The sequence below is a fragment of the Acartia tonsa genome, chromosome 1, assembly GCF_053477335.1.
Source record: "Acartia tonsa isolate MP-2025a chromosome 1, ASM5347733v1, whole genome shotgun sequence".
Taxonomy (NCBI): Eukaryota; Metazoa; Arthropoda; class Copepoda; order Calanoida; family Acartiidae; genus Acartia; species Acartia tonsa.
Genome location: NC_137260.1, coordinates 6410610 through 6433458, shown reverse-complemented (window position 1 = coordinate 6433458; position 22849 = coordinate 6410610). Strand labels below are relative to the sequence as shown.

The 22849-nt window shown below is 33.5% G+C and overlaps 3 protein-coding genes across 3 annotated transcripts; 2 read left to right on the top strand and 1 right to left on the bottom strand.

The window, feature by feature from the left end:
• Positions 1–741: 741 nt before the first annotated feature.
• On the top strand, positions 742–2750 carry LOC145322215 (uncharacterized). Its single transcript, XM_080164108.1, has 6 exons — positions 742–837; positions 1461–1489; positions 1818–1871; positions 2112–2165; positions 2358–2465; positions 2676–2750. The coding sequence occupies exons 1-6, from the start codon at positions 777–779 to the stop codon at positions 2748–2750; spliced, it is 381 nt and encodes a 126-aa protein (XP_080020234.1). The 5' UTR covers positions 742–776.
• A 353-nt stretch (positions 2751–3103) lies between these two features.
• On the top strand, positions 3104–6151 carry LOC145332051 (uncharacterized). The gene is made up of 7 exons (XM_080176962.1): positions 3104–3172; positions 3298–3354; positions 3556–3609; positions 4123–4180; positions 4606–4744; positions 5211–5337; positions 5875–6151. Exons 2-7 carry the CDS (start codon positions 3304–3306, stop codon positions 5944–5946), a joined length of 501 nt encoding a protein of 166 aa, XP_080033088.1. The 5' UTR covers positions 3104–3172; positions 3298–3303; the 3' UTR covers positions 5947–6151.
• A 673-nt stretch (positions 6152–6824) lies between these two features.
• Positions 6825–22392, bottom strand: LOC145322153 (C-type lectin lectoxin-Thr1-like). Its single transcript, XM_080164003.1, has 7 exons — positions 22219–22392; positions 19760–19813; positions 19364–19427; positions 18544–18669; positions 17636–17728; positions 17325–17389; positions 6825–7051 (listed from the first exon to the last, which is right to left on the bottom strand). Exons 1-7 carry the CDS (start codon positions 22390–22392, stop codon positions 6971–6973), a joined length of 657 nt encoding a protein of 218 aa, XP_080020129.1. The 3' UTR covers positions 6825–6970.
• Between the last annotated feature and the right edge of the window lie 457 nt (positions 22393–22849).

The following is a 22849-nucleotide window of genomic DNA, read 5'->3' as shown; positions in this document are numbered from 1 at the left end:
ATTTGTTTTAGATTTTAAAATGTTATTCTATGTTCTGGTGTTGTTAAGTTTAATTTTAGAAGTTAAGTGTAAGGTTTATTGTCTGAAGCCCAAGATTTTGATAACTACAAAACTGATTTTACACCTTTAAAGATAGATAACCTAGATGCTATGTGCGCAGACTCTAGTATAATTCTCGTATAATAAGAGCTGGATCTTTAAATCATTTTAGTGGTGAGCCAGATCGGGGTAAGCCAACTTTCCACCAATGAGAGCACAGCATTTTATGAAATGCCGCGCTGTGATTGGCTAAAATTCGGCTCACCCCGATCTGGCTCACCACTAAAATGATTTAAAGATCCAGCTCTGGTATACTATATACTAGGAGTGAAAGGACATATTAGACTGCAACACTGGTGCCCAAAGTTTTGTAACCATATTAACTTTTAAATAAATCCAAAACTTTTATTGAATTGTAATTGATTTGTTCAGAACTAGTATTGTCCAAACTTTTCAACCAATAATTTTATTTGCTCGTTTAGCAACATCTTTACTTGTGAATATAAACTCTTTCACAGCCAGACAAATATCATTTTTAGCTATTAGAACAAAAACATTATTTTATTTTGTATTGTGCATGTACAATTTTAGATATTTATGTATGGTATTTTCCTCAAGATGAAATATATCATTTAAAACACAACACTTTTATAAAAAGGACTGTTTTTTTTATCGTTACAGCCGTAAGCAACCATGTTTATATTTATCTTTGAAATAATTTCAACAAATCTTATTATATGTATTATATTTTAGGTTCTCTGACAAAACTCATAAATGAAATAAGATCTGATATAGAAGGAAACTGAAATTTCATACTAAATTTAATGAAGTTAAATTTTACCCTTGTATAAAAGTAACCGGGTGTCTGTCTGCGTGTTTGTTTTTGATTTCCTTAACCACTGGACCGACTCTTTACATAAGGCTTCTCATAGGTCCCCAAAGAACTTAAACTATATCATCATACTAAAAAAGTAGTAAGGTTTTTTTATCCGTCGATTCAGATTTCCATAATACTGAACCAAAATAAGTCCCAATTTTTTTAAACTTCACATAGGCCCAGGAGTGGTCAATGTTATATTAAGATTTAAGTTTTGGGGTGGTTTTAGGCTATTTTTCTGTTTTCTATACCCTTCGAATCAGAGCTGGTAGATCCTAGAAGCGCCCCTGCTAGTTAAATATAATTCAGTTCTGTTTGGAGTTCGTCAGAATTTGATATGATTTCATCCTAATTGATCAACTTGTTTTCATGTGTTAATAAAAAATCTTCCATAATCAAATTAAAAGGGAAAAAATCTTCCAATAACCAGCTAATTAGATTAGATAAGTGGGTGTCTCTATATCCCACTTCACTGGGGCCAAAATCAAGCTATGGAGATAAGACAGCTACTTTTTAAAATATTTCAGTTATAAACATTGTACAGATATCAAAATGGATATTTTTGACTTACAGGTGAAATTACTTTTTACTCAATCCTTGTATCTGTTTGTTTAACTAAGTGTGTGTTTGTAATCTTGCTGACATCTGGACGGATATTTTCCCACTTGGTAAAATCCTCTACACGCCACTGTTTACAGAGAAGCTCTAAAGAGTTTTAACTTGATGTAAGACTTGCTAGTCGATTCATATTGTTAACTTACTGTCGGCAGTGGATAAACAAAACTTGGACAGATTAGTTCAATTTTTGCCTTCCAGCTGCAACACTCCAGAATATTTATTCGCTATATGAATGCGTGTTTACAGCTGCCGAGTGCATTAGTTTGATCTTTTTACTTTCTAGTTAGATCATTCGGAAAAATGGAAAGACATCAATCAAAATTTACTTCATCTAAAAGTAAGTTTTGACTCCAATTTTAATCCAAAATTGAGAGGGGTGTAGGGAAGGATTATTTTTAATGGAATAAGTTTTTGGATTCCAAAAAAGTGTTGTATTACCAATGATTTCAATCTACAGAACGGAGTAATTTTGTTTAAAATAATATGGGGTGCACATCGATTTGTTGTCCGTATTTGTTTTATCTCAGACAATTAGGTTATTATTTTTAGTTGTTTTCTAATGTTTTTTTCATGCTAGGAAACACAAAATGATAGCATCAGCAAAATCCAAGATAATCTTAGCAAGTTACAGGTTTAATATGTTTTGTTTATTCATTGTATTATATAATATGGATTCAAACCATCTTTGGTTCAAGACATCAATCAGATCAGTCATTAGCGATATCTTAACAGACACATTAATACTAATATTTTTTTGTTGGGGATAGCATAATTTTTATACTTTATGTTTTTGAAGTAATTGTTTTCAAATACTTTCTTACAGGCTTCTAATAAAGTGAATTTTGATACTTTTGAGAAAGATATACAAGAATTGAAGATCTTTTCTAATGTAAGATTAAAAACGTTGGAAACCAGTATGATGAATTTACAGGTAATGGTTTCAAGAATAGTGTCTTTTTGGGAGGGAGGGGGGGGGGGGTGGTGTAGGGTTTATATCCACCCACATAATTATTTTTTTCTCAGTGCCAATTTTCAATCCAAGCTTCAAACAGCTTTGCAAGGAGAAAGACAAATATCTAACACTTTGCACCCTTCCCACTGTAAGATATTTTTTTTTTAAAATCTAAATAATCTTTCTTAGAACTTGACTAATGAAAAAATCAAGAAAATTGAGAAAAATTTTACTGACTTGAGGGTAAGCTATCAATACTTTTAGAAATATTATGAACAGTAAAATGTTTTAGATGTTTTTCCATACTAGTGACTACGCCCCCAGGCCATGGGCACGGGAGGTAATGGGGGAAAGGGGGTAAGTCGACCTCACTTTTAATATTAGTTTTAAAATGAAAAAGTGAAGAAAAATTTTTTGGGAGGGTTAATTTTTTTTTCAAGGGGCGTTTTCTATTTGAAGAATGGTGGTACCCTCCTTATATAGATAGTTATGAGCCTTTTAGGACCTATGAGAAGCTACACTGTAAAGGAGATCCATATCGGATTAGTGGTTAGCGAGATCCTTCAGTACACACTACAAACAGATAGACATACATAGATCCTATTACTTTTACATAAGAATATGCCATTCAGGATTTGCATGAGAAAAATAATGAACTTGTCTTGGCAAATCTAAGTAATTTCCAGGTAAAATTATTTAATGTATTTTTATCTATATTTTTTTACTAAACTCTTGCTTAATTTTAAAGACTAAATATCAGTTTAAAAATTGTTTAAATTGAAATAAAGTTTATAAATTATAACTTTATCAGGTAGCAATGGAAAATAAACTTGATACATTTCAAAATGACCTTCTCAACAAAATAAAGGTAAATAAATGAATGATTTTCATTTTTTTGGGGTGGGGGGTATAAAATCATATAAGGGGGAAGCTGACTGCGAGAGTGCTGTTAACTGCAAAGCTGACTGTGATGCTCCTTTAAGCCGTGGAGCAAACACTGTAAAATCTGTGCAACTGAAGCAGTTAATATCTGAAAACAATTTCACTAAAATGGCTTTTGTATTACCAGAAACTAGAAGAGGAAAAGGAACAGAATACACTCACAAACTTAAACAATTTCAAGGTAGACCTTAAATTATCTCACATCATTTTATAATCCTATTTTTTTACTTTTACAGTCAATAGAAAATAATATAGAAGAAAAATTCAAGGTAAGTTATCGTAACAAATTCAAGAAATAAATTTCATTAACCCTAAACAGTCGAGGGTTTTTTTGTGTAAAGAAAGGTAGGCTTTAACTAACAAACTTTTTAAATCTGGAGTTTATATATAACTAAAAATTTATTTTTTTGTTGATATTTCCATCCTGGCAAGCACAGGATACCAGTAAATCTGAAAGTGTCATACAGGTAGTACAAAATAATACTAGTAAGCTTAAGTTTATAATTTGAAAAATATTTTTGCTTTATATCTGGATGACCTGCCAGGTTTGCTGGCATCCTGTGCCTGCCAGGATAGAGATATAAAAAAAAATTCCAACTCTTATTTATATGCATACAATATTTAAAAGTCACTCATTTATAGCCCTCTATCTTTCACACACAAAAAATAAGATATTAATATTTCACTGATTCAGGATATACAATCCAAACTTAAGGGCATTGAATCAAAGCTCAATCAATCAGTTTCAGCAGGTAAGACTTATAAAGTATCTTTGATATATATTACTTCCTTTATTGTTTACCTAAAATAAACAAATAGCCCGAGATGTAAAATTTCCAAAGAGGAAATGTACTTTTCTATACTGAAGTTTTTGATAAAATGCAGATTTTTTTGTACAAATTTTATTGACCAATGCTAATCATGTCTGAGTCTGTGGGTTTGTTTATCAAATTATCACAGGAAAATAAAATTTCTTAGAAACTTTGCTACTTTAAGATGTTGTCATCCTTGTTTATCTATTTATTATTTTAAATTTCAATGTATTGAATGAAATGTAGTTTGTTTTTATACATCTAAAAGAAAATTTCATATTTACTGCAATAAATGTGATTTTTGTAATAGTCATGTAAATTGTTGTACAAAGTATATATCCCTGTTAAAAAAAATTCATATTTAGAAAACAAAGAGTGTTATGAATTTAATATTCTCAATGAAGCAGACCGTGGATTATCGGTTACAGGAAATAGCAAGAATAAATGTGATGACACAGGATCATCTAATCCTAGCCCATTGTGGAAAGGAGCCTCTTGGTATAGGTATAAAATTATTAGTAATCCAAATATGAATATCAAACCAGAGATAAAAAAATTATTGATGTATTATTTGTATTTGATTCAACAAAAAAGTAGCATAGTTATTGAATCACTCTTTTTACAGACCTATTCTTTAAAATCTGACTCAGAAATCAAAATTTCCTGAATACATTTGGTAGTATGGGAGCAGGTTATCAGGACCTTTTGAGGGAGTCAGAGACATAACATGACTGGTATTGCAACATCCTAGTCTAGGAGAAAAATTAACTCTGATGTGTCAAAATAAACCCAATTATCAGCACCTCTGATACCTTTAAACAAGACTATAAGGTTGCATATACTTATACATTTATTATTTGGATAGTCTATCTTCAATTTAGCCACCCTCAAATTCTGATTTTTGCACTACCCCCAATATTTTAATATATCGTTCTCCTTGACAGTTTTACAACCCGATAGTTTTGCCTAGGTTTCTCCCTCCTGCTGGGACAATACTGGCACTGTCTTCTCCAGGAAACAAACATTGTGATACACTGGCTACAGGATGGACTAATGGAACTTTACCCACCGTACCAGGTTCTACACTAGATATAAAGGTAACAGTGTGATAATAATTATTTTCATTAGTTAGAAGGTTAAGATAAATATAAACAACATACTAGTGATTGTGCCCCTAGCTCTTAGGATCTCTTTATTTGAAGATATAAAGAAGATTTAAATCTTCGAAATGAAATAGCCTAAAACTATCCTGCGCCCCTAGCATCAAGGGTCCTGTAATCAATGGTATAAGAAGGGGATTAGAAATACAGTCCAAAACCATCCCAAGGCTTAAACATTCAAATAGCCTGAAAACAGCTTGGGATCTATGTAAAGCTTCCATAAAAGGAAAACTAATTTAGTTTGGTAGTTATCAAAATCTCCAGTTTCCAACAAAGCACCTCACAAATTACTGTAAAATAGGATGACTAGTGTCTTTACCCCTAGAGACCTCTCATTATTTGAGAAAATGAGAACAAAGTTGGTCCAGTGGTTATAGAAATCTTAAGCTACAGACAGACACACCTAGACATCCTGTTAGTTTTACATAAGGATTATACCAGTGCATTCACATACAAATAGTAGTATTAATTTAGATTTGTTTTGATTGGGATGGCAACCAATGTAAATGGAATGCAGCCGGTAGAGTTACCAACTGTGGATCTTAATTTGTGTACTATCTTGATAAAACACCTGTTTGTCCTGCAAGATATTGTGGTGCAAACTAATATCCAATGTTAGGGAGGATTATATTATCAGAAAAGTAAAATACATAAATTTGAATATCTTAATCTTTTATCTCTTATTTACATGTTGTGTACGTCTGTTACCACGAGTCCTACTTATTTCAAAATAGAATTGTTCTTAATTTATATACCTAATTTAAGAATTCCTTAATTATCACTATTTACTTTAAAATGTATTTGTTTGTGTTTTATTTTAATTTGAAGAATTTCAAAATAAATGTTCAATAAAAAGTTATTTTTTTTCCCTCAATATATTTACATTAATGGAATATAATTAACCAATATAAAAAAAGGCTTCAACAGTAAAGGTAATAAAGGATGGTTAGTAATAATACATAATTATAGCAGTCGCCGACTCATCATAATAAAGACTGAAAAACTAGCTGTGCTTTTCAAGACAACAATAGATCTATGGATATTGGCACCTTGTTTTGAACTATTTTTACATTTAATTAAATAAACTCTAAGAGTTCATTTTTGTTAACAAGGAAAGTAATTTTCAAGATACTTTTCAAATTAGGTTTATTGAAATCTTAAGTGATTTCAAGCTATTTTGCTGGCCTACCTCATTCTTCCCTAGAAGTAAGGGATAAAGTAACTAGTTTTTTTTGTAAGTAACAATTTGTCCTTAAATCTAAAGTAGCTAGATGTATTTACATATGTTTGTCTGTTAAGATCTCTAAAAGGCAAGACCAAAGAACTTAAGATTTCACACAATAGTCAGTTAGAAATTGAGTACCTTTACAATTATTTTAAGATTTATCACATTCTTTAAATCTGTAAATTAAAAATGCCTCTCAGTTTTTTTAACAATAGTTATTTATCGCATCGTATTATAGACAGCATTACACGGATATTAAAATAAAAGATTTTTAAAAATCATATAATTACATAATTATTAACAACTAAATGGCCGGGTAATACTGGTAGTAAGATAAAAGAGTTATCAAATTAAGATTTCACAAATTGCTCTTTTAAAATTGGCACAGTTGACATCATTCCAGTTGTAATCTCTTGCAGCTGAAATCTGAAAATACATAATAATATAATAATTTATTTCAGGAAGTTAATAGTACAATATTGCATTGGAGAAAATAGTCCACTGACTATTCGGATTGGCCGAAGACTTGATGCCGTTGACCCATCCGATTTACAATAATATGACATAACATGTGAAATTAATTAGTGAACAGTTCAATCATTATGCTGTACAATAACCTACCCTACAGATAATGTCATAGGAAAGCCTATAATAAGAAGCTTCCCCAATCACATTTGCGATTGTGGCCGGATTGGCCGACATACCGTATGCGTTAGTCCCCTCGGTTATCGTCCTTATCCTGAAACAGTACATTTTGTATCTGATCCAAGCATCAAAGGATAACACGAGTTCCAGTGGTTGGGTGTGGTAGCGCGCAGGGCCGGGCGCACTTGGGTTGTGGTGGAGAAATGGGTTCAACAATGAGAAGTTACAAAATTTTGCTTGGGATATATTGTTTATTATGTTATTTTATATTATATTATGCTTGATCTAATGGTTGTGTTTACGTTATCTTAGATAAATAAATAATTAGAAAAGAAAATAATATTGGAAAATAAAAATAAATATGATAATTGAAAATTTGTTCGATTTATGATGTTAGAAAGAAAGACGATGATAATAATATGCTATAATATTCTATAGGGATGAATAATCTATTCAAAAATGGGCTGATAACATATAAGTAAGAAACTACTTCAAAACTATAGAGAAAGATTTTAAGTTTATCTAGAAAAAATTTTGTAAGTTTAGTAAAAAAATGTGAGAGAAAATATTTCCTTAATCCGTAATAAAGTTTTGCATAGCAACACACTTTTAGTATGGCTAGTATAAAGTGTAGCACAAATAAGGGGGTAGTGGGCGTTCTTTGGAAAAAGGGTAATTATTGAAATGCAAACAAGTGTTTGGTAGGCGACAAATGAGTTAGTAAGTAAGTGAGGGGGGAGAATGTAGTGTTGAGAAGGGGAGTAACGAAAGATGATAGGAAAGAGAGAGAAGAAAGGGAGGGGAGGTGTTGACGGAGTTACATTAAGACCTAATTGTACTGGCACAATTGCGCGATTCCAGGAAATGAGTTTGAATTAAGAGAATATCATTTTTAGATAATGTAATGGGGGGAAGGGTTAAATTTTAAAGAAAGGAGAGATGTATGAATCAGTTAAGAGAAGGAGAGGGGAAAGGGTGAAATTACCAATAATATTGGGGGAGGGGGTTGCACTTACAAAAATTCTGTTTAATTGCCTTCCGACTTTCTTACTCCTAAGAGGTCATCGTTATTAATAATATTTACTCATCAACACGTGTTTCAAATCGATCGGTAAAAAGAAAAGGTAATGTCCGATAGTGAAGACAGCGAGCATCAGCCGGTAGATCCAACCCTACCACCCTGTATACCGGATTTGATGCTTGATTGCATTGCATCTGCTGCAATCAATCAGCCGGGGCCTTCCCCCGACAGTATCCCGCCGATCGTTGATATACCCTCAATCGACCGTGAGCTGATTTCCATATGGTATAATCAGACCAGATTTTTGCGGGCCCGGTTCGACGAGGCCATTAGGCTCTCTTATAGAGCCGGGCTTATGGAGTCGGCAAATGACCATTCATTAAGCCTCGTACAAGCGGGCGCTGCGCTAGTCGGTCAGATTTTCGAGACGTTACCAGTCACAAACCGGTCACATTCTACGAATATGGAGGCTCTGAACTCAATGGAAGCCCGGACCAACGAATACGCTGAAGACGTCTGGACTTCCTTGCAAGTATCAGATGCAGTCTTAGAGCTAGATGAGACCGTCGAGCTCAGCGATGAGCCCGGTTCGGCTGCTGGTGATCTCATTGACGTCCTTCCCGAAGATTCTGGCGAGGAAGAAGAGGGAGACCCTGAGGACGACGGTAACATCGGCTCCGATGCCGCCGCCGAGACCGTCTGTGCAGAAGAGCCCACCTTTAGTTCGGACGATGAGTTCGATTGGTCCTAAACGGCTGTGTTTATCATAGCTGACTTAGCTGCCTAGTCCCGGTTAACACCGATCTGTCACCCAGCCTACAGTTTATATATGTAGTTATCTAGTTTTGCAATCATTAATTACTATGTTTAATAACGTGCAAAATATAACAGTGATATCGTACATATTAATTGTTTTTCATTTATGATAGTTAAAAGTAGATACGATGTTTGTTTATTTGCGTTAAGTTCTAATCTAATTAAAGTTGTTGACATTGACGTTGAAAACAAAGAAAATTTATGAGAGGAATGAAATAACTATTTGTTTAAGTTTAAAGTAATTGGATGGCTGTTTGTCCGTTTATTTATATACTATTTAAAATTAGTAAACTTCGATTCGATGACAAACCTTTAAGAAAAAAAATGGTAAAGACTAAGAAAATTTGGTAAATATGAAAAAAAGTTTAAGAAACTATTTGATGAAATATAAAGTAATTGGATATCTGTTTGTTAATGTATTACTATTTTATTATGCGTGAATTGCGAGATTAGAAGATATATAGAAGATATATGGGAATTATGAGAGGGTGATCATAAAAAAAATTTTATTAAAAAACTATTTGTTTAGATATGAAGTAATTGAATGTTTGTTTGTCAATGCTGTTATTCTAATTGCGTAAATTGACTTCAAGAAAAAAGATTTTAGTAGATATAAAAATTATATAAAAAAAAAAAAAAAAAAAAGAAGAGTGTGAAAATATGAAATAGTGCAATTCCCATATATAGTTTAGTTAATCTTTTTTAAAAATATTCCGAATTTAGTTTAGATTTAATAGATAAGAAAATAACTTCCGATTGAATTCGTTTTTATCGTCAATGTTTTTAATGTGGGTGGGTAGATTGTTCCAAATTGTTGGGAACTTGTAAAATGGGAGGGCTTTAAGATAATTTTTCCCTGTGAAGGGTATGTAATAATCTTCGTTATTTCTTAAGTCCCTATCCCTTACCTCCCTGTTCAACTGCCAGGTATTTTCGAATGTAGCTGGAACTGCATTTCTTTTATACATGTACATAAAACGTGCTGAGTTATATAGCACTAATTTTTTGTAAGTAAGGAGTTTCAGTTCGATAAACAAATCTCTAGTATGAGTTCTGTTACTTACATTGCAAATGATTCTTATGGCTTTTTTCTGTAGAATGGTTATTGGCCTTAAGTAAGTTTCCGGTACCCCGGAAAAAATAGGCGCACAATATTCAAGAATACTTTTGAGATATGAATTATATATTAAAAGTAAATGACGTTTATGCAAAAGATTTTTCATCATTTTCATGGAGAATATAATTTTACTGATTCTGTTACGAAGGTTTTCAAAGTGATATTTAAAGGACAACTTGTTATCTATTAATACTCCTAAATGTCTGCAAGATTTCTCTTTGTCATTTGGTGTTAAAGTTAACTTTGTTATCTTTTCAGGTAAATTCTGTCCTTCGTCATTCATGTCGAAATAAACCGGAAATTCATTTAAAAGTCCTAGGTCAGTGTCTGTTAAAAATCTGTCGTTCCTGGCTAATCCAAAGATAAGGACCTTTGTCTTTCCTGGATGTAACAAAAGTTTATTACTGTTGTACCAGTCTAATAGTTTGGGTAATTCAATGTTGGCTAAGTTAATAAGATTGGTTAAAGTGTCACTCTCCAAATAGGCGCAGTTGTCATCAGCAAAAAGGTAGCTTAAAAGAATATCAGAACAGGCATCAATGTCATTTACATAAATCAAAAACAACAAAACCCCTAAAATCGAACCTTGTAGTACCCCCCAATCTATGTCTTTTAAATTTGATGAATTAATCCCTTTGTAAAAAACCCTCTGCCTCCTATTCGAAAAGTAACTCTTGAACCAATCCAGGCTATGGCCTCTAATTCCTAAGTTTTCAAGTTTTTTCAATAATAAGTTGCGATCCAACATATCAAAACACTTCCTCACATCCAACAGGACTACCATTGCTAGTCTGCCAGATGCGAGGCATTGTGTTATTTTGTTTATCAGGTGTAATATTGCATGATAGGTAGACCTTTTTGGTCTGAAGCCATATTGTAGTTTATTGAAGTATTGTTTTTGATTTTAAAAGTCCATTAGTTGAATGTAAAGACACTTTTCCTGAATTTTTGAAAAACTATTTATTAGAGATACTCCTCTATAGTTATCTAATAGATAAAAAGGTCCGCTTTTATGGATGAGGATGGTGCGCGTGATCTTTTGCTTATCAGGCATTTTGCCTGATTTAAAACTAAGATTAATTATATGTAGGAGTGGCCTAACTATTGTTATTCTTACAAAATTGACTAGAAATAAACTTATATCATTGTCATCAGATGACTTTTTATGCTTCATTTTGCCCAAAATTTCAAGCAAGGACCTCTCAGTTACTGGTCTAATGAAAAAAGTGTCTTCAGCTGGTGGGGGGAGGTAATCTTGAAAGTTTTTGCTATGTATTTTGGGCAAAAGAGGTGTTAAGTTAGTGCCAATATTAGCTAAATATTCATTAAAATTATTTGCAATTTCTATGTCATCAAAGATTTTTTTATTGTTGACCTCAATATATTCTATCCGTGTGTCCTTCTTACTTGTGCCCATTGTATCTTTTAAAACGTCCCAAAGTTTTTTCGAATTTCCTCTGGAGTCTTCGATTCTCTCTCTGTAATGTAGTTTTTTTGCCTTTCTATTTGCCTTATTAAAGTTATTACGATAAATCCTGTAGTTCTCTGCGTCTTGGGGTGAGTTCCGTCTAGCAAGATATAGTTGCCTCTTTTTTAGTCTGCTCAACATTAGGTCCTTAGTCATGTGTTGATTTATAGGAGTAGTTCTGTCATTAAACTTAATCAGTCTTTTTGGTATATTCTGGTCTAATATTGTTAAGAATTTATCAATAAATATAGAATAGGCTCTGTCGACGTCTTCTTTCTCTGCCATAACGTGTCTCCAGTCCGTAACTGCTAGTGCTGTCCTAAATTTCTCTAGATTCTCGTTACAAAAAGACCTTTTATATATTGGTGGGGGTTTATCTTTATTCTTAGGATTTGCATTAAGTTTAATTAAGTTGACTAACATGTAATGATCAGAAATATTTGATGGAATAATACCACACAAGTCTATTGATCCAATTTTGTCTTTGCATGTTATGTTATCAATCAAAGAGTAAGAGTTGTCTGTTATTCTTGTTGCTTTATTAATAGTTGGAATGTAAGCGTTGGCAATTAATATATTAAATAGATCTAATGCTTCCGAATTTGGTTGGTTTAATTTGAAAAAATTTATGTTAAAGTCTGAAAAGATTAATACTGGTGAATTATGTCTATCCAGTGATTCGATATGAGCTTCGAATCTTAAAATAAATTCGCTAGTTGCTGCGCTTCTAGTCATTCCGGGGGTGTTCGGGGGGTGATAGACATTTAAGAGAATAAAATTTTGATTATTTACCGTTATTTTTAATGTTAAGCCTTCATATAGTCTGTCCTTAAAATACATGCTGTCATTTATCTGTACAACTGAAATGCCCTTCCTAATTAAGAAACCAACCCCGCCCCCTTGACCCGTACTTCTATTGTTCTTGAAATATTGATAGCCGTTAAATGCTAAGTCAAAGGAGTGCCAAATTTCTTGAAGGCTCAATATGTCAACTTTAGATTTGCCGTCGTTCATGCTATCTAAGAAAAGGGTTATTTCGTTAAACTTACTTAAAATAGACTGCACGTTGATAGAGTAAGCAGAAAGATAATGAATATTAGTTGAATTAAGAAAGTCCTTAATCGATTCTTCGCTATAGTAATTGCATGGTGGTAAGTTAAAGTCATCTACTAGTTCAGCGTAATTGGTTCCATATAATACCTGGCATTTTAAGTTAAGTCTTAAGTCATTATTGAGATTTGTTATATCTCTATCGATAAGTTGATGAATATTATTAGTTTCGTTTACGTTAATATTAATATCCATGTTTGCGATCCTTACTTGTTCCCTAAGTATAGCTATATCATCATTATCTAAGTTATCATCCATTAGTTATTCTAGAATATGTACCTAATAATAGCAAACTAATCAACCATAGATCAAGCATAAATTTTGTTAAGTTATAGTCCCATAATCCACCATGGTTCCCTTGTGCCCCCCCCCTAAACGCTCCCGCTCCCAACCACCCTGAGGTGGGTCTCGTAATCAGCTCACGCGCAGTGATTCAATCCCCCCCCCCCCCAGCTGGTACTGCAATACCGACCCTATTTTAATATTAAATTAAGTGGAAAAAAGATATCGTTTAAAAGTCCAAGAAAAATTTGGAAGATTAATATAAGTTTAACTTTAGAGTATCTTGTAAAGTTCACTGATAAAGTTATATATAATAATACTTACATACTAGAGACATGAAAAATAAAAAAGAATTGTAATACGAAAAAATATAAAGAGAATATATGAGTAAATCATTACGAGCACTTAGAACATTAAGTATACATGTTGAGGAAATATGAGAAAATAAAAAATAAAAATGAAGAAATATGTCATTTCTGGAGTAATATTCAAAGTAAAGCAATAAACTTAATATTCAAAGAAGAAATAAAAGAAAAGATTTATGTTGCTTATTGTGTATTTCCATTTAATTTTACTTGTTGAATAGATTTAATTTAATTTGATTTGCGGTATATATTATAATAAATTAAATTATGTGTACTAGATACCATATTACAATTATATTATAAGAATTTGCGATAAATAAATATTTGTTCACCCTTGAAAAGAATAGTTCATTGAAAAGATAATTCTTGCTTGTGTTCAGTATGTTTAAATTTATAAAGTAAAAAAGAAAGAAAAGAACGAAGCATTGTAATTAATAATATAAAAGAAAAACAATGAAATGAGTAATTAACACATTTATTTTGGTAATTACATTTATTTTAACTTGCGATTACAGTTGGTGAACAAAATTAGGGTGATACTTGCGGTTACTATAACTGATGCCGCAGGTGGCCTAATATTACTTACAATGATAAAACTATTAAAACTATTATTATCCTGCGGTCCTCAACCGCAAGTGGTATTTTCTGCCGCAAGTGGCCAAAAGTTCATGTGGATTTTAAGGAATAATATTAACTTGCTGAACCGCAAGTGGTATTTACTGCCGCAAGTGGCCCATAGTTCAAAAGTAACGAATATTAACTTGCGAATAATATTAACTTGCTGAACCGCAAGTGGTATTTACTGCCGCAAGTGGCCCATAGTTCAAAAGTAACGAATATTAACTTGCGAATAATATTAACTTACTGAACCGCAAGTGGTATTTACTGCCGCAAGTGGCCAATAGTTCAAAGTAACGAATGTTAACTTGCGAATATTATTAATTTGCTGAACCGCAAGTGGTATTTACTGCCGCAAGTGGCCAATAGTTCAAGAGTACGAATATTAACTTACGATTGTTGCAATAATTAATAAATTAAGTTAACCTGCAAGTACTGTACCGCAGGTGGTGATTATCTGCCGCAGGTGGCATAGTGTGCATGATTATGCCGCAGGTGGCGTAAAGGTCATAAGGCCGCAGGTGGTCCTTGAAGCACTCTGCTGGAAATTTACCGCAGGTGGTTAGACTGCCGCTGCAACTTAATGCAAGAAGACTGCCGCAGATGGCATAGTTTAGATTCTTGCAATGCGGGTATAGAGCCGCGTGTGGCACTTAAGATAAGACTACTGTATGTGGCAGTATTGTTAATCCTGCCAGCCTGCTTGCTAACCGCAGGTGGTTGCTTAGCACTTTACAAGTTATTGTCTGCTGGCTCTGTTGCGAGTGGACTTCCTCTGATCCTGTGGCTGTTGGCTGTGTGGTGGTTGGTCCTCCTCGCTGGATGCAGCTCTAGAGCTCCTGGATACATCCCTGGATGTATTTTTGGACGAGTTCCGAGATGTGCTTCTGGCTTCAGGTCTAGTTGATGGTGCGCCTTGGTCCTTATCTGATTCTGTTGGTGGATTAACTAGGTCCTGAACTTGGTTGGCTATCAGTGCTAGCGCAATTTCGTTGGCACGCTTCTTGTTCGACGTCAAGTCAGATATCTCTCTTTTGTCATTGATTGCATCCTCCTTAGCTGCCTCTGTCTCGAGCTGGAACCTTGTTGGCTCGCGAGTGATTGAGTCCTGCGCCTCTAGCTCGATTTCTGGTGAAAGAATCTCAAATCGATTGTGAATGGGCGTGTTGAATTTGATTTGTTTATTAGCTGGGCTCACACGACGATTGCTGTTGTTAAATAGTTTCAGGGGTGTAAGGTAGCTGTGCTTGCGCTTGTTGGACACCTGATCTGCAGCGCTGTCTGACCCTTCGTCCATGGTTGCCATGTTCTCTTCATCGTTGATTAGGAGAGGGTTTATCTTCGTAGGGTTTTTCATGTCCATGAAGTGGCCTTCGTTGGGGGTGCCCTTGACAAACGCAGGCTGGGCGAAGGGGCTCTGTTTGTTCTTTGAGCGAATCCAGTACTTCTCATCTATGACCGGGCTGATAAGTTCCTTTAAGGTTCTTCCATAGGGATTCTGAACTGTGTAAAATGACTGAGGCTTGTTGATTAGGCTGAAGACTAGGCGTTGTCCTCTCAGGTAAGCTCTGTTAACTTCAGGGTGTCGACACAGCCATGATAAAACCTCCTTGTCTAATGACGTCACATCATTGCCTACGCGGCAAGGGTAGAATTTGCCTGCTTGGACCGCTTCAGCATAGGATTTACTGGCCTTCTTGTTGCGTTCGTTAAGATCCTTCACATGTGGACCCTTAAATCTCAGTATGGCATTTAAATAAAATCGGGAACGCATTCTAATGATATAGTTCTGTGGAGCTGAGGCATCCTTACTATTTAACGAATGTCCGTATTCGATTGCTTGGTGCCATGACGCCGGGACCTCCTCCAGTTCACCTTTCTTGAAGGCGTCCTCCATGCTTGGCTTCAGAATCGTGTCGAAGATATGCTTGAGTTGGGGTTGACCGGCTATAGAGTAATCAATGAAGTTGTGGACTTTTAGAGAGAAGGAGCGGTCTCTCCTTTCACGGTTGTTGAGCTGCAGGATTTGGAACATTGATAGCTTTTCCAGCTTGTCCACTCTATGATCATAGTGGATGACCATTTCATCCATTCTTGTCTGGATTGCCGTATCCGTGTCCTGGATGGATTTCCTCAGGCTAACAATGCTCTCCTGGATGTTTTGGATCTTATCGAAGTTGTCGTTGCCTCTCCTCTTAATGTCTTCCAGGTTCTTTTCGATGCCCTCGAGCCTCTCCAGCTGGTCTTTGACGTCGATGCCATCCTCGCCTTTAAGCACCTTAGTGAGAATGTTCACTAGTGCCGTGGCGCTTATGGAATTGTTCGTTGGGTTAGCAAACTTGAAAACAATGTCTTTAATATTATCACAATTCTCGTTGCTAGCCATTTCCGATGCTATGATATATCTCTGAAATTAAAAATTAGGCAATCAGAAAAAAAAGAGAATATTTTTGAATAACTTCAACTTATACACGACTATCGGTTATTCTGTCACTAGTTGTTGAAATATACGTCTTTAATGATAGTTTAGTGATTTATATCGGTTAAAAACAGTTATTTATAATTAATAATTGGCGAGAAATAACTAATAATTTATCGCGTGTATAGTATCACTATTGTTTATTATTGTGTTCTAAGTGTTCACGTGGAAATGGCTAGTCTGCTGTTTCTGTCCATTAATTAGCGTCCAATCACTGGTAGGGAAATGTCACATGATTAAACCACTATACTTGATTGGTTGTAGCTTGGACCAATGAGATGTCACCGATAATTGTCACGTGATTGTATCTTGATTTTTATTGGATGTAGGAGTTTGGAAGTTGGGCGAGCTTGGAGTTGCTCTAGTATTGTACTCTTTTTTCCTAGCACAATTGACTCTCCTTTCTCCCTTGGGGGGCCAGAGAAAGGGGTGAGTCGGTAAGTTCAGTACGCTGAGGGGTAATGGGGAAGAGAAAAAATTTACGTGGACACTGATTTATGTGTGACCATCACCGATGGAGATGCGAACTGATATGCATTTCAACACCATAAAAAATTATATTATTATCACTTAACTAATGCATGGTTTGGAAGTTTAATAACATCCCAGAATATATAGAAAAATCCGCATTACAACCCCCCCTTTGCCCTCAAGATAAGGTTGAAAATATAAAAAGAGAGAGGGGGGACAATGGGCTGTTAATTACACCATCATCATCGGGGATGTCCATCAATTTATCGGCCATTTTCTTATCCTTTGAGAACCCTGGCAAAATTACCTCTGCACAATCCTCTGATTTAGCATGATCATTTGGTTCTCCTGGGTTCCAAATTTCATACCCACCTTCATAAAGATAATTTAGATTAAAACAAGGATGACAACATCCATAAAAGCAAGGCTTTAAAATCGTAGGATAAACAAACATTAAAACTTGTAGAGTGTCCAGTGTCTGAACTAAAAAAGCAGAATATAATGTATAAGTTGAAAAAATTATAAGTAAATTGTTGCAAATGTGCCTGGGTGGGCTTGAACCTGCGACATACATGACAATAGATATAAATCAAAATTGTAAGGTTGTTTTATTTTTACCTTTTGTTCCATCTGTCCACACAAAATTGTTTTCCTTGTCAGTGTCATGATAACCAATCCACATGTTAGAAATATCACCATCTTTCATAATTGCTAAAATATTTATTTAAGCATGGTTATTTTGTTCTACATATTAAGAACACCAAATGACAATTCCCTGTTAATCCTTATATAAGAGTAACAGGTTCTGTTTATGTTTGTCTATCTGTCTTTACCAATGAACTGTTGAACCTATGTGCTTCACCTTTACAGTGTAGCTTATCATAGGTCCTGGAAGGTTTACATCGATTTGAAGGGAGAGTACAACCACCCTCCCAAGAGAAATTTCCTATACATTTTTTACTTTCTCTTTGTAAAACTAAAATTTAAAGTTGATGTCCACCCACCACACTCTCCAATCTACCCATTTAGGTGCCCAAAGGAGCCTCTAGAGGCGTAGCTGCTAGTAAAGTATTTCTCAAAAGTATAGCGACATTACAAGAAGTACTTATGACTACTCAAATAGTGATGGAGAAATTACTCATTTCCAAATCTTATTCTCTAATCCATCAATTAAAGTTAGATTTTTACCATATTCCCCTTCTCCTCAGGGGCAAACAAAACATGGATTAATCCTATGATTTTAATTTATTTTATTGGAAAATTCAGTATGGCTTAAAACAGGTTTTAATCCCGCAGAAATAAATTGGAATTGGAGTCACTCATGCAAAAATTAAGATGGTGGGATTCAGCCATTTAATTCCATTTGAAATTGCCGAAAATTAAATATTTTGTTGCGTCAAAAACTGGTTTATGTAGCTGAAGGGAAGTGGGTAAGTAGTGGGGGGATAAGGGAAGTAGGTTGTGGGGAAATTTTCACTTAGAATTGTTTGAATCACATTCCCTAGTCCCTAGCAAAAATTACTTACATTCTATTAATTTTTGTTTGATTCCCGAGTGAACAACAATTAAATCAGATGATTTAGCAAGATCTCTGCATTCTCTTCGTGCATCATTCCAGTTTCTACCACTTCCAAGCAGTTTGTAACATGTTTCTAGAATGATATTTTTTGTTTAAGTTTGATAGTGATAAAAACAATTATGACATCATCCATGAGTTGCAAAGTTCAAACATTATGAATGGATATTATTAAAAATTTACTATAGAGCAGTGTCATAAAAATAAACACTTGATAATGTAAATGCCAAACTTTTAAAATCATGAAAACTTAAAATTCAAGGAATTGATCTAGCACTCCTATTAATAGACCAATCTTAATGAAACTATGTAAAATGTAGAATGTAAACTTATTTAATCCCTGATAATTTCAGACGTCTATCTTGAATAGGAGTCTAGTGAATTATTAAAACTTGAAAATCTATGAATCTCAATTAAACTTAGTAGAAAAATATGGAGAATTTTAATTTAAGTAATCCCTGAAAATTTCAATCCTCTCTCTTGAAAAAGGAGATGAGAAAATCACGAAAACTTGGAAATCTTGGAATTGATCTAGAACCCAAATCAATTGGCAAATCTTGATGCAACTTGGTTGGTATGGTTGGTCCAGACATACATTTTAATATACAGAAATCCTATTACTTGTAATTTAAGATTATATTTAGATGAATATCAATTTCTCAATAAAAATAATATGTTCACTTTTAAAATGAATTATTAAGATTTTTTTCTAATTTATTGATTTTGTTTTGTTTAATTTAATGTAATTTAAGGGTTTTAGGAATTATTACCTGTATTCTGGTCATAAGACCAGCCAAGACTTTTACAGTTGGAATGTTTAGGGGATAATAAAATCTGGAAAAAGGTAAAATTAATTAAATTTATAGCATAACTCTAAAGTCTAAAGTAACCAAATTTAAAGTAATATAAATGCTTTGTTTAAGTCAAAAACTTCCAGATTAACTGGCATCCTGTGCCCGCCAGGATGGAAATATCAAAATAAATCAACTTTTAGTTTATTTAAAAGAATTAAAAGTCAGTTAGTTAACGTCCTCTATCAGCTCTTACACAACATAAATCATATTGAAAAAAAAAAACAAGAAGGGGGTAACCTTTACCGCCCACTACCCCCCCGACCATAAAGGGTTAATAAAAATTTAGTTCTTGAATTTGTTATGATATCGTACCTTGAACTTTTCTTCTAAATTATTTTCTATTGCTTTAAGATTTTCTTCTATTGACTGAATATATTAAAATATCAAGAACTAGCGAATACGCTAAAAATTGTTTCTTTTCAATCTATGTTAAAATCAGTTATTTACCAAAAATATTTTTTTCGCCGCTAGATGGTGTTAGTTATGTTATTAGCTAATTGAAATAAAATTTCCCCAGGGCGTTTTTTTTATTTTTAGTGGTCGTGGTACCCTCCTCCCAAAATAGTTATAAACCTTTTTGGGACCTATGAAAGTCTACCCTGCAAAGGAGAACCATAACGGTTCAGCGGTTAGTAAGATCCTGCGGTACAGACAAACAGACAGACATACATCCTGTTATTTTATTATCAGGATATGCAATGAATTTAGGTTCTACCTTAAAATTGTTTAAGTTAGTTATTGTATTCTGTTCCTTTTCCTCTTCTAGTTTCTGGTAAAAACAAAAATGAACCTCTTTATAAATACAATTAAAATGACGACATGCAATACAAATGACCAATGCTAGGCCAATAAACAGACTTCCAATGGCAGGCCAGTATAAAATTTTAATTGACCATTGATAGGCCAGTATGACGTCATTTTTTATAAGCAAAATATAAAAAGATTAAAAAACAAAAATCATTTTATTGACTGAAATTGTTATCAGAGATTTAAAGCCTCAGTTGCAAGGCTTACACGGAGCCTCACAGTTTTCGCTTCATGCAGGGAGGGAGTGGACATTGAAATGAAATGAAATGAAATATTTATTTTATGACACATACAAAAAAAATATATATATACATAACATGGTATAATCACAAACAAACAATATAATCGATCATGATTACTTACAGTTTAATAATAAAGATAATATTATTCACATTCAAAATTCGTGTCAAAGGACTAAATAATCTCTCTCGAGGTAATATTAAGATAAGAAAAAATGATAAAAAAAATAATAGATAACATGAAACATAATTATTTAAAACAAGAACTTACGCAATGATATATGATGGGGATTATAATATGGAATTGAAAGGAAAGGAATTGGAGGGGAAAATAATATGATGTGCGTTTGTAATATTGACTATAAACATTTTTAATTAACAAAGAAGGGTAAATCAGTGAAGACTTGTAGAACAGACAGAATAAGTGTTTTACATTCTTAGGTGGCAAGAATGGCAAAGAAGTCTATAACATGTTATGTCTATTTTTGCAAGAAGGCATTTTTTTAGCTTAATCTTAAATTGATTTAGGTTTAAGGCATTTTTTATATTATCACAGTCAACAAAACTGTTCCATGTCTTTGGAAATGAACAAATAGGTAGCCTCTCTACTAAGTTAATTCGAGAAAAGGGAACAGTTAAATTATAATTGTTTCTCAAAACGAAGTTACCATTTAATTCACCTCGTCTGGGCCACATATTATTAAAAGACCTTGGCAACAAATTATTTTTGTACTCATACATAAATTTTAGTTTGAAGTAATGTGCTAGAGATTCAAAGGGTAAAATATTGAGATTTTTAAATAAAGGACTAGAATGGCTATAGTAAGTTGCTTGCTTAATACATCTCACAGCCATTTTTTGTTTAGTGATTATGCCAGTAAGATTTGTGGGTGATGCACATGAGTAGATAAGGATTCCATAAACTAAATGACAATGAAAAATAGAGTAATATAGAGCTTTGAGAGCTTTTTCAGTGAGTAGACCTTGACATTTTCGGAGACAAAATAATGATTTAGAGAGCTTTTTGTTCAATTCATTTATATGAACTTTAAAATTTAAGGCTGGATCCAAATAAATACCCAAGAATTTTATAGCTGGAATATCACTTTCATGGTTGACAAAGTCAATTCTATGTCTAAGTAAAGGGTTAGGGTTAAGGGTATTTGGATCATTATCATCAAAATAGAGATTGATTTCATTCCACGGAATAAGGGAGGGAGTAGGATAAAATATAGTGAATTTTGTTTTGTTGGGATGTAAAGACATTTGATTGGCCCTAAACCACTGTGAAATATTTTTGAGTTCTGCATTAACAAATTCAACAAGCTCATTTAGGTTTTTACCAGAGGCTAATATAGTAGTGTCATCACAGAAAAGTAGGACTTTTAAAAGTGTTGACTTAGGCAAGTCATTAAAAAATAAAAGAAACAAAATTGGACCTAATATGCTACCTTGAGGCACTCCACTATCTATCTCTAATGGATCAGAGTCAAAAAGGCCAAATTTAACAAATTGATTCCTATCTGTTAAATATGATTCAAACCAATTAAGCAGGTTCCCATTAATACCAAATTTCTGTAGCTTCATAAGTAGAGTATTTTTAGGCACACAATCAAATGCTTTGCAAATATCACAAAAAAATCCAATAGTATACTCCTTATTATTCATAGCTTTACTTACATGATTGAGTAAATGAATCATAGGATGATATGTTGAATTATTTGCCTGAAATCCAAATTGAAGTTCATCAATAAGATTATTATCAGAAAGATAAGCTTGCAAATTAATGGCAATGAACTTTTCTAGAATTTTTGAGAAAATAAGAAGAGAAATTGGCCTGTAATCATTAAGATTGAAAGGATCTCCGCCTTTTTTGAAGACAGCTGTTACTTTAGCCATTTTAAATTGTTCGGGTACAGAGCCAAGTTCAATTGATTTATTGAAAATATGACATAAAGGATCTAGAATTTGTGAAACGACTTTTTTCAATAAAAAAGATGATATTCCAAGGTAGTCACAAGATTTTTTTAGGTCAAAATTATTAACAATTTAAGTTATAGTTGCAGGTGTGATTGGGGGAATGTTAAATAGGTTGCCAGATTCTTCAAGATAAGAGTCAGGGGATCTCTCAGTAGGGGGTATAGCCTGTCGAATATTAAAAGCAATGCTAGAAAAATGCCTATTAAATGCCTCTCCTATGTTCTTATCACCAATGATCTCATTACCATCAACAATAATCTTATTGGTTGAAAATTTTCTTTTTGAGTTTAAACCAGCGACATCTTTAATAATTTGCCAACTCTTTTTAAGATTGTTTTGGTTGGAGACAAGTAGATTACTATAATATAACTTTTTT